This window comes from Microtus oregoni, unplaced genomic scaffold (genome assembly GCF_018167655.1).
Source record: "Microtus oregoni isolate MIOR12 unplaced genomic scaffold, Mior012 000113F_002, whole genome shotgun sequence".
Lineage (NCBI taxonomy): Eukaryota > Metazoa > Chordata > Mammalia > Rodentia > Cricetidae > Microtus > Microtus oregoni.
The window spans coordinates 1-11,416 of NW_024544741.1; the positions used below are offsets into that span (position 1 = coordinate 1).

General features: G+C 43.2%; 1 protein-coding gene across 1 annotated transcript; it reads left to right on the forward strand.

The window, feature by feature from the left end:
- The first annotated feature begins 2,464 nt into the window (after positions 1 to 2,464).
- Positions 2,465 to 3,127, forward strand: LOC121443832 (sex-determining region Y protein-like). Its single transcript, XM_041645601.1, has one exon. It carries the CDS (start codon positions 2,465 to 2,467, stop codon positions 3,125 to 3,127), a length of 663 nt encoding a protein of 220 aa, XP_041501535.1.
- The last annotated feature ends 8,289 nt before the right edge of the window (positions 3,128 to 11,416 follow it).

The window sequence follows — 11,416 nt, forward strand, 5'->3', positions numbered from 1 at the left end:
TTTGTTTAGGTTTGGTGTTTAGGTCATTCAACTTTGCCTTTTCTAGTTGGTACATAAATATGGTGTTTCTGGCAGCAGTCACTGAGAGCAGCTCTGCTTCTTCCTTTTTTTGTTTTTTTTTGTTTGTTTGTTTGTTTTGCTTTTCAAGACAGGGCTTCTCTGTATAATAGCCCTGGCAGTCCTGGAACTCCCTCTGTAGACCAGACTGGTCTTGAACTCATAGATCCATCTGCCTCTGCCTCCGAAGTGCACCAGAGCTGCCCTATTTTTTAAATTAATTATTTATTAACTTTTCATTTATAGTACCTCTGTCTTGGAAATTTCTTTGTCTAAATGCTTTTACTCCGTTTTTACTGGGAGGAATTGCTGGTATGGCAGTGGTGACTGTTTTTGTAGTAGTTGTAGAAGTTGGTTAGTTTTTGTTAACTTGACACAGGCTAGCATCATCTGGAAAAAGGGAAACTCAATTGAAAAATAATGCCTCTTACAGATTACTTGAAGTTAAGTTCCAGAACATCTTTTGGATTGATGATTGATGTGATAGGGTCAAGGCAACTGAGGAAGGAGAGGTGTGTTGCTGCAAGCAATATTAGAAGAGTAATTCATGTATCCCTTTGAAATCAAACATAGAGCTACAGAATTAGGTCACCCTTCTCAGGTTTAGAGGCAATTTAGGGGAGTATTTCCTCTCTATGCCATTAAGGAATGGTATGCTCCTTTCAAAGGCAGGAGTCTCTTAGGAATGATACCAATTTCAATTCCAAATACCTCACCAATTCAGTGTGGGTACTGAACACAACTCACAGAGAAGAAAAGACTATGGTGTGATTAAACTAAGGACCCTGACTACTATGGTGTATATGATGGGAGATGAGACGTGTGCACCTAAGTGTGTGAGCACACACTTAAGGCAGGAACCTCCATCCCTACACCAACATGACATCAATACCTAAAGTCTTGATTCTTTATGTCAGTAGAGGCATCCAGTGCGACTGGACAGGTATGATTTCACTGTGAACAACTTGTAATGCTATATGACACAAAGACATCAAACACACATATGCAAACACACACACACACACACACACACACATACACACAGAGATAGACACTGTGGGCAGACTCAAAGATACTGTGTTCACACATACAAACACACACAGAGGGGAAGAAGAAAGAGAGTCTGAGAGAATCACTCATTCATTCACACACTCACTCATTCACTCACTGGAGAACACCTATGGAAGCCATGGCCAAGGAAACTCTTCATTTGGCCTGTGCCACAGTCTCACTCCTTTGCCAGCACAGACCCACTGCACTTTCTTCCACTGTGACTACCGCAACATCATTACCTCTAGTCAATAAACACTGAAAAGATTACTGTAGTGCCCCCAAAAGCCTGGGATTCTCTGGATGACAGCCTTCCTGCATTTTAGGTGGGAATCTCTGGAATCTCATTGGCTTTTCAGGGGAGAAAGTGGCAGTCATCACTTGGTTACCAGGTTTTGTCTCCTCCTTGCCTTGTGTTGACACAGAAGCCCTCAGAGCAGAGTGTGCAAGATTAATGCTTAAGATTACAACAGCCACACCTGAAATTGCTTTGTTGACTCTAAACAAGTGCTGTTCCTTCAGAGCTGTGCACAGAGAAAACAGACAGAAGGTCACAAGAGTGTATCCTGGCTCACAGTGGAGCCAGGCAGTCAGGGCCTCCCATAATCTTATTTGAGTGGCCACAAGTTACATATAGATCTTTCTCCTGGAAAAAACCTTTTCTCGAGCTTTTTGACCTCTCCAAATGCTTTCTGTTTCCAACTTTCGTGCTTTCTGGCTATCACCTCAATAGAGAACTTCTTTCCCTTTCCAAATAAAAGCCTTTCAGAATCACACTTTTCTAACCACTTTGGAAATAAAAAGTTAACCATCACTAACAGTTAAGGAATCTTTTACCAAAAACACATTTGAATTATATTACTAAAGATGGATAACGAAAAATGACCTAATAAGAAAATGGGGGCTCTGATTTAGAGTACTTTTACATTATCTTTGTAATAAGAAGGTGATTGATGTTTGAAACCCAGGTGCTAAGCAAGCTTTATAGGAGAACAGTGCACCTGGTATGTGTGTGGGTGGGGGGTGTTTGTGCGGGAGTGTAGAAGTACAGCATCTAACAGTCCCCATATTGGAGTGGTTTGCTCGATAATGGGTGGTTCTACAGGTGCTGACATGGCACAATAGGTGGGGCTAGTCTAAGGGAGCTGCTGAGGGTGGAGACATGGATATTTTGTTACAGACTTTAAATAACAAAATCTTTGTGACAAACACATATTGGATAGTAACTTTCAGCTCTTACACTTTAACTTTTGGCTTTTTTCTCCCCACCCCTACTGCTCCTACACCTAGTGTTCTCTCTCTCTCTCTCTCTCTCTCTCTCTCTCTCTCTCTCTGGTTACAATATAACTCATCCACAATGTTCAGCATATTGAATCATGATTACTGCAGTCCTCGCTTACAGCCTCAGGATATCATCGGCTCTGGAGAAAAGATATCCTTTGGCACGGATGGCAGTCATAAAGAGGGCATAGAAGGCCATGTCAAGCGCCCCATGAATGCATTTATGCTGTGGTCTCGTGGTCAGAGGCGCAAGGTGGCCCTGGAGAACCCCAGCATGCAAAACACAGAGATCAGCAAGCAACTGGGATACCAGTGGAAACGCCTTACAGAAGCCGAAAAAATGCCATTTTTCCAAGAGGCACAGAGACTGCAGACCCTACACAGAAAGAAATACCCGAACTATAAGTATCGGCCTCACCGGAGAGCTAAAGAGCCTCAGAGATTGGGCACTTTGTTGCCTGCAGATGCCTCTTCAAGAAAACTATACAACTTGATGCCAGGGAACAAGTACCAGTGCACATTCATATACAGAGAGGACTGGACTAGGGCTGCACAGCTGTCCTCCAAGAGCCAGCTAAGCTATTTACAGCCTGGGGACATCCCCTTTCAGCACCGCACCTGTGCAGCAGCAGCAGGAGGAAGTGCAGCTGTAGCAGCAGCAGCAGCAGCAACAGCAGCAGCAACAGTAGCCACAGCTACTTACTACCAACTGACATCACCAGTGAACAAAACAGCATAGCTACAGCATCTCGGTAAGACCCTGTGGCAATCTCATGACACTGGCTTCTGCTGGGATGCATGTCAATACTCCCTCTTGCTATAATTTACAGCCTGAGGTAAGGATTTCCCTCCTCTCATAATAAAGGCCCTGCTCCTTTCTATTTGGGTCCGCAAACGAGGTGTGTAAAGATGTGTCATGTGTAATGAAGGAGAATGCTTAGAACAGCTTGCGCCTATCTTTAAGACTGTTAAACAGACAAGAGTTTCATCACTGCGGAAACTATGTTTTACCTATCGCTCTTCCATGGGTACATCTATGAGAAACACATACAACTTACACCTGTGGTAAAATGAAACGAAAGAAAGAAAGAAAGAAAGAAAGAAAGAAAGAAAGAAAGAAAGAAAGAAAGAAAGAAAGAAAGAAAGAAAGAAAGAAAGAAAGAAAGAAAGAAAAACCCAGCTTGTGCCTCTTTGAGCATGCTAAGCACTCCTTTGTAGACCAAATGCATCTAACTGTTTTGCAGGGTCCCTGTATATCATACATAAGTAAAGTGTGATAATGTAAAGCTGTCTTTCGAGTCTCTTTTTCAGTTCTCCTCCCCACTGTGGAAAGCTGAGACTTCCTTCTTTTCATCATCTTACTCCACGCCTACGAACTACGCCGTGAGAGCTTTATAACACCTTTTGACAAAATAAAGCTTTTACGTCTGTTCATTCATGTGAAGTCACATTCTGCTTCTCTTTTGAATATTGTCTGTCTTTAAACATCAAATTGTTTTATAAAATGAAAGGTTTTGTACAAAAGCATTACAGACCAAAGCTGTATTTTCAGGGTCCGGTTAAGCATCAGAAATGGAATGGGCACGGGAACAAGCTATACAGGCCAAGTAGTTGAATGTACTAACACTTCAAGACTCCATGCATATAAAGTGGCTGGACTGATACAAAAGGTGTAACGAGGGGACCGGGATGTGCTGAGGGGAGTGAGTGGTGCATGACATTTGCCCATTCACTCAACTGGCAGATTTTAAGCTAAGGAGGTTTGAAGTACCCCTGTCTGGTTATAATAAACAAGCTTAAAACAAAAATGAAGACTCTGTGCACAGGATCCCCTGCAAATGTTTCCTCTGGGAACCTCCAGGAACCATAGGTTGTGGTTAACTCCAGGCTTCTAAAGGTTTATACCCAGAACTTAAATTAGCTCTTCCATTTTCATCAGCGTAATCCCGCAGAATGCTTTCCTCATTATAATTTATGTTGCACAATACAGTCTTGCCCAATCACATTTGAATGACTGACTGTAAGTCAGACATACCTCTAAAGCATTGGTTGGAAGAAAACAACAGACACTGAGCCTATGCAGTGACCTCCTGTAACACTAGCTATAATACAACATGGAATATTATCCAGAGAACCTTGGGATATTTTGAGCACTTTGAATCAAAAAGAGTGTTTGAAATGGTCTTAAAACCTGTGAGCTTTACTCCACTTTCAAAGCATCTAGTGTAAACACTAAATTATTGGCACTGATTGTGTACATAAATTATTAGATTGCTCTCTAGAATTCAATGAAACAGTCAGTGGCACTACTATGCTTCTAACTCATGGGGTTCTGTTCGTTTGGTTTGGTCTTGTGAGACAGGTTTCTCTGTGTAGCCTTTACTGTCCTGGAATGTCTTTTGTAGGGCAGGCTGGCCTGGAACTCAGAGATCCACCTGCCTCTGCCACCACCACCTGGTAATTGGGTTTGATGGGTGTGTTCCAGCACTGTTTCAATGTCTATGAACTCAAATAAGGTTCCATAAGTCTTTGAATAGATTTTTAACTCAAATGAGTGAAAATATATCTCTCCTAGGGGATACCTGTGTATCTTTCTCTGGAAAGTTTCTGCATGAATTCTCCATCACTTTTTGTGACTTCTCTCCTTTGTGTGAATTATATATGCTAAGTGTTAGCTAACTAGAGAACTGTCCACATTCCAGAATCAGGTGTTACCCACCCCGTTACCCTGCCTTCAATGACTCAGCAACAATGCCTTCCCATCACTGAGGGCCAATGTGACACATTTCCACTGTCCCCGCCTTACCTGAATTTTCCCTAGGTGCATGCTCCATATCCCAACACCCCCATAAGGCTTGCTCTCTGGTCTTCCACTGTCTCTACCCCGACTCAGAGTTAGCCATTTCTCAGTTGTGTGAGGTCTGTTGCATGGTGTGATCATTGTGGCATTCCTGGGACCCCCATCACCAAGGTACTCCTTGATCAGAAACCCTTTCACAAAGAGATGTAGATAAAGGGCAATGATCTCAATGATTCCTCTAGCTATCCAAAGATTTCCTCTTTCTCACCTGGACCTACTTAGGAATTATCTTCCTCCTCCTCCCTTGTGGACCTGTTGCCATGGAATCTTTCCAGTTAATCCTGGCGTGAACTTTGGAGGCAGCTCTCTGTCTAGAATTTCAGGCCTTTTCTCCAGACAGCCTATCACACTGTCCTCTTTGCAGTGAAAAGTGGAATTGGCAGCTAAATTTTTGGAGTTGGAGAGATTTTGCTCCTTTTTTTGGGCATCTCTTCATTGATACTTCCTGCTCTGAACTTTTTCTGGGTTATACCAAGAAGTACAAACCTGGCAACTGACTACAGTGCCAATATCTGGGAGAAACTTTCAGACCAATGGTGTAAAAGGGACCCACAGAACAGGCACAGCTAAAAAGGACCTGCAACACTCTTTTGTTCTGCTGCCTAACTCTTGAGGTTATAGCGAAACAAAGAGATTTGTACAGGAACAACTTGTGTTATGGAAGGGAGTTGGGAGCAAACTGCATGAGATTTCAACGAAAATGCAAGCTAGATAGGATAAAACTACACTGTAAATAATTTCCAAAAAGAATATATTTAAACTCTCAAACAATATCAATATTATTTTTTTTCCTTTTGAAAGAAAATGGACCAGTATATCAGAATATGTTATCATAGTAACAAAACATGAAACCATGATAATCTTATTAATTTAAGTAAAGGAGTTGTCTCTTCATCTGTGAAATTAGCAGGTGTTGTTTACTGGGCACTTCCTACTGACCTGGGGACTCTGAGATCCTTTGTTCCTTGATATTTACATTTCAAAGACTCAACAACAGGAAGAGTTAAGAAGGGTGGTAGATCTTTCTCTCTCTCTCTCTCTCTCTCTCTCTCTCTCTCTCTCTCTCTCTCTCTCTCTCTCTCTAGTGTGTGTGTGTGTGTGTGTTTCATGTGTAAATTGAATGTCTTGATCCTGCCTCAAAATCTGTGTGTTTATGTGTGTGTGTGAGAGAGAGAGCAGTAAAGGGAGACGGAGACACACAGACACCACAGACACAGACACACATGGGAGAGAATAGAGGAGTGAGAGAGAGTGTGTGTGTGTGTGTGTGTGTGTTTGTGAGTCTGTGTGTCTGTGCATATGTAATGAGGGCAGGGGAAGGATCCCTGTATGTATGCTGACACAGAGGCTGCAACCTTATGGAACCAACCCACTGGAAGTGTCTCACACCGTATGGGAGTTTTTTCTAGCTAATTCCCCGAAGTCTTTGTAGGGTTAGTGGTGAAGTAGTCTGGAATTGAGAATGGTATCATTCCCGAGAGATGAAGGCTTGTGGTGCTTACCCAGACCTTCTGTCAGGAGCTTTGGGTGGAAGGGATAGGGTTGGTAGGTGGGCCTCGAGGAACCCAAGGGGAGAGTGGACAAGATCTCTGAAGCAGGAGCCAAGGCCCCACAAGCAGCATTGCCTGTTAGCAGTTCCACTGTCCTGAGATTTTTCACATGAATAACACTGGTAGCCATCCATATTTCCAGGGGTCGGTCATAAGTGGGTGACAGACTGCCCTGCAGGAGGAGGAAACTAACTCCCTCCCTCCTTTGCTCAGCTGAAAGGAAGGACACTAAATCTTGGCCACACTCAAGAGCACTAGCAGGAGGCAGTCCCATACCATGCTTTTGTAAGGTTCAGCATCCCAGCTGTGCTGCCCCAACTCCAGCCCCACCCGGCATCCCTTACCTTAGGAAAAGCTCATGTTTTCCACATACTAATGAAATCAGTGACAGGTACATCAGTCCCCTGCCTCTCTAACTTCAAGGCACACCCAGCATGTTATGAAGTTTGAGACTCCTGGAATCCATGTTCTTCCATCTGAGGATATCTCAGAACTCCCGTTTACCCTCTCAGCAGTTTTCAAGTAAATTATGTCTAAAGCCCCCAGGCCCCATCCTCCATTCCCCACTCCTGCCCAGTGTTTTATTGCTCTCCTTCTCCATGACACAGAGTTAGAGGGCCATCCTGACCCAGGGCAAAGGCTTTGGAGGGAAAGATGGAGGCAGATGGCCTGAAAAGCCTAACAAGTAACTAAAGAGTAGACAGTAGATGTCAAAATGAGTACGCAGACTTGGTGCAGCACTAATAATAAAGGCAGACCAAAGGGTTAAGGGAAGATGTCCCAAGAACAAAATGATGATCCTATCTCAGTTAGGGATGCAGGCTTGGAGATCCAGTAGAAACAGCAGCATTAGGACTCTTCAGATTTTATCTCCTTCCTTCCCAGCTGTGAGCTGTGTTAAGTTTGGGCTCTGGGCCTGCTTATAAACTTATAACCTGGAGCTCAGTGGAAAAGGAGAGAAGGCTTAAAACGACCTGGAGATTAAATGATTTTAAATGATTAAAATGAAAGGAGAGTGGGTGGGGGTAAAAGTAGGGAGCTAACATAGGGAGGGTCCTCAGACTCTTTGCCTTTTGGCAGGTGGCCATGTCAGAGGAGAAGCAGGTTGCAACTGACTTCAGGACATCAGCCTCCCAGGAAGCAAATCTCTGAAGGGTGAATTTTGGTCAGGCCATCTCTTGCATCTGATGTACGTTTACGTTTGTTGCTACCTTTTTTCTCTCCTATCTAGCATGGCGTGAATGGGTGTGGAAAGATTCCCACTGCCTTAAATGTGGCATGATTATCTCATGGAAATACCCCATTTTACTGGGCATTTTTACCCATGGATTATCATAGAGATGATTTCCTCCTGAGCTGTACTGTTTAGCTGAAGCAATGACTCTTATACAATAATAATGATAGTTTAAATAGGATTTTGATGATTGACAGTCCTTAGTAAATACAGCGAGGGACAGTGATGGGAGGTTCGCTAACTAGGAAAACTAAGAGAGGTAAAAGCAAGATGGGATGTCGTTCCCATTCTTGATAAAACAGGGGCTGAGAGGATACAAAATTAGAACAAAAAAATGACACACAGCTAGTATTCCTGGGGAGCCATACAGACTGTGGCTTAGGTTACTGATTAAGAAAATCAAATGAGTCCCAGAAGCCCAGCGAGCTCGGGTTCTTTTAATCTTAATGTTGGAAGATGTCTTCACAGGTTTTGCAGTGCATCATAGCTGAAATATAACTATAAAGAAGGACTTAAGGTTAACATTTTTTTTAATGGCTTTGATGTTAAAAAACAAAGTCTTGGAAAATAATTTAAAGCATACTTTGATAGCTTACTGAGGATTTTAAGGTCCCTCTAGATTAGGGAACAGGAAGGGATAATGGCAACCTAGCTACTGATGGCTAATGTGCCTTTCTTGCTAGGATGGCTTGGTGACCAAAAGGGAGATGATGAATTCCTTGTTCCCTGTTCTGATGAGTGGGTAACCTGAGGGGCCAAGGTGGAGATGACCCATCATTTTCCATTAATAAAAGCTCAGACTTCGAACCTTTAAGGACTTCTTTGTAACATTTCCTTTGAGATAAAAAATAAGGTAATTGGTACTTTCTTTGTAGCCTCAGGGTGGTTAGGGAACTGAAAACAAAATAGTTTGCTTGCTTACACTGTTAATCTGTATCAAGTTACTTGGGTATGAATGTATGCGGGTTCTTGAGACAACTTGTTTTTTCCCTATTATATTAAAGAGTCTAAAGGATAAGGAAAACATGCTGCTATTATTTGTATTCAGCGTAGTCATTGACTTGTAAAACAGACTGCAACTACATTATACTTTTAATACTGCTTGAAACATTTCCTGCATGTATAAGCTGTAGGGGAAAAATAAAGTTAGTTGGTAGACATCAGAGAGAGACAGAAGCAATACATCTGGGGTCAGGTAAAAAGGGAAATAAAGCATCCCTCTCTAGAGAGGGATGACAGAAAGACCCTAATGGTAGGTGTGGGTTTTTCCCTGTTATGCCAGCACCAGAGGGTTTAGTTTTGTCCCCTTTGGCATGCCCTAAAGAATTGTTTTATTTTCTCAGATTGAAAAGTCAAATGTGTGATGACATTGCCTACTCTGTGTCTTCCTCCCTCAATGCCTGAGCTTCTAAAGGCTTGTCCTTACAGCAGCTGTACCTTTAAGAAAGTTGTCTAGTTCTGCATCAACCTCAAAATGGGAAGTTTGAAACTAAGGATAAGGGTGGCGATTATCTGAGTACTTTAGTCAGATTTGGGTGAATAACTGAATGAGTTTGGAGGGCTTACAACTCAATAAGAGAGAGCTTTTAGAGTCCCTTTAAAACATTTCGTCTAAATTTGGAACGATAGGCAGGACTGGTAGACTGTAGTATCCTACTGCCCGAGGTGTCTACCAGGTTTTGGGGGAGAAGAAAATTAGCCCAATGGGCAGTCCCAATGCTCTTACAACTTGGGGGGAGTCAGTCAAAAAGTGGAAGGTTCTGAGAACCTCCAAGACTTTGTGATCCAGAGAAAAACTGAGAAGCTCCTGCAGTTTCTGGAGTCTAGCCAGGGCATCTCTGAGTCATACCCAGAAGGAAACTTCATTGTGTGGAGGACTCCCATTCAACAGTGAAAAGGCTACTCCTCCTTGCCTGGGCCAGCACTCTCTGGAAGTTCCTGTATAGAGTGAAATCTTTTACCATCACAAATGTACCCATTACTGCAGACCACTCACCCGCCAGCCCATACCCATTCCTTGGTGTCAGTCTCCAAATCCTAGAAATACATCCTACTGGATACTGTCAGTGGTCACTCCTGTAAGGAATCGGAGGCATTCCTAAAGGTGACCACAGCTACCTCCCCCTCGTAAGATTGAGATATGGCAAAAGCAACAAAAGAAAAAGACATTCTAACAAAGACAAGAATAGACTTGTAAATCTGGAAGTATCTGAAACTCAGAGGCCTAGACGCCATAATAAAAGCAATCAATGTAAGACAGGACAGTCAGTACCTCTCCATTAGAACCCAGAAACAGATCTGCATGAGTTGCCGAAAAATGCAGTCTGGGTGAAGGAAAAAAAAAAGAAGACAAGACTACCAATACATAACGGAATATGCTTAAGGCCCTTAAAGAGGATATGAAAAAAGATCCACACATCAAGCCTATAAAACCACAAACACAGAGAGACACGAGAGAGGAAAAATATTCAAGATGTGAAAGTAGAAATAGAATCACTAAGAAAACCCATCTTGAGGTAAAACTGGAACAAAAAATTTAGGAACCTGAACAGGAAATTCAGAGGTAGGCCTTGCCAACAGAATACGGGAGATAGAGGAGCATCTTGGGTACAGAGAAGACCTAAGAAATGGACAAATCAGTTTCAGAAAAGACCCTGGGCAGTGGAGGAGACGGTGCCTGAACTGGCCTTGTCCCGTAGTCAGGCTGGTGACTATCTGGAATATCACCCTAGAACCTTCCTCCGGCGACGGATGGAGAGAGAGATAGAGACCCACATCGGAGCACTGGACTGAGCTCCCAAGGCCCAGTTGAAGAACGGAAGGAGGGAGAATATGAGCAAGGAAGTCGGGATCACGAAGTAGTTGTTGGTCCACCCACTGAGACAGTGTGCCTGAACTAATGGGAGCTCACCAACTCCAGCTGGATTGGGAATGAACGAGCATGGAATCGAACTGGACCCTCCGAATGTGGTTGACAACTGGGGTAGACTGAGGGGGCCAATGATAATGGCACTGGGATTTGTCTCTACTGAATGTACTGTTTCTTGGGATCCTATTCTTTTTGGATGCACACCTTCCTAAGCCTGGATGGAGCGGGGGAGGGCCTTGGACTTCCCACAGGGCAGGGTGCCTTGCCCTCTCTTAGGACTGGAGAGGTGTGGAGGGGGAGGGTGTGTGGGGGGGAGTAGGAAGGAAGTAGGAGGAGGGGAGGAAGTGGGATTTTTGATTGGTATTATTTATAAAGTAATAGAAAAAAAGAGGAAAAAAAGAGAAAGGAGTAAAAAAAAAACAGGCACAAAATAGGCAGGACGTCTGGCACACTATGAAAGGACCAAACCTAAGAAAAATATGAATAGAGGAAGGGGAAGAATCACAACTCAAAGG

What these genes read in the sequence shown, in the direction of transcription:
- LOC121443832 (XM_041645601.1), top strand. Translation starts at nt 2,465, where the DNA reads ATGTTCAGCATATTGAATCATGATTACTGCAGTCCTCGCTTACAGCCT.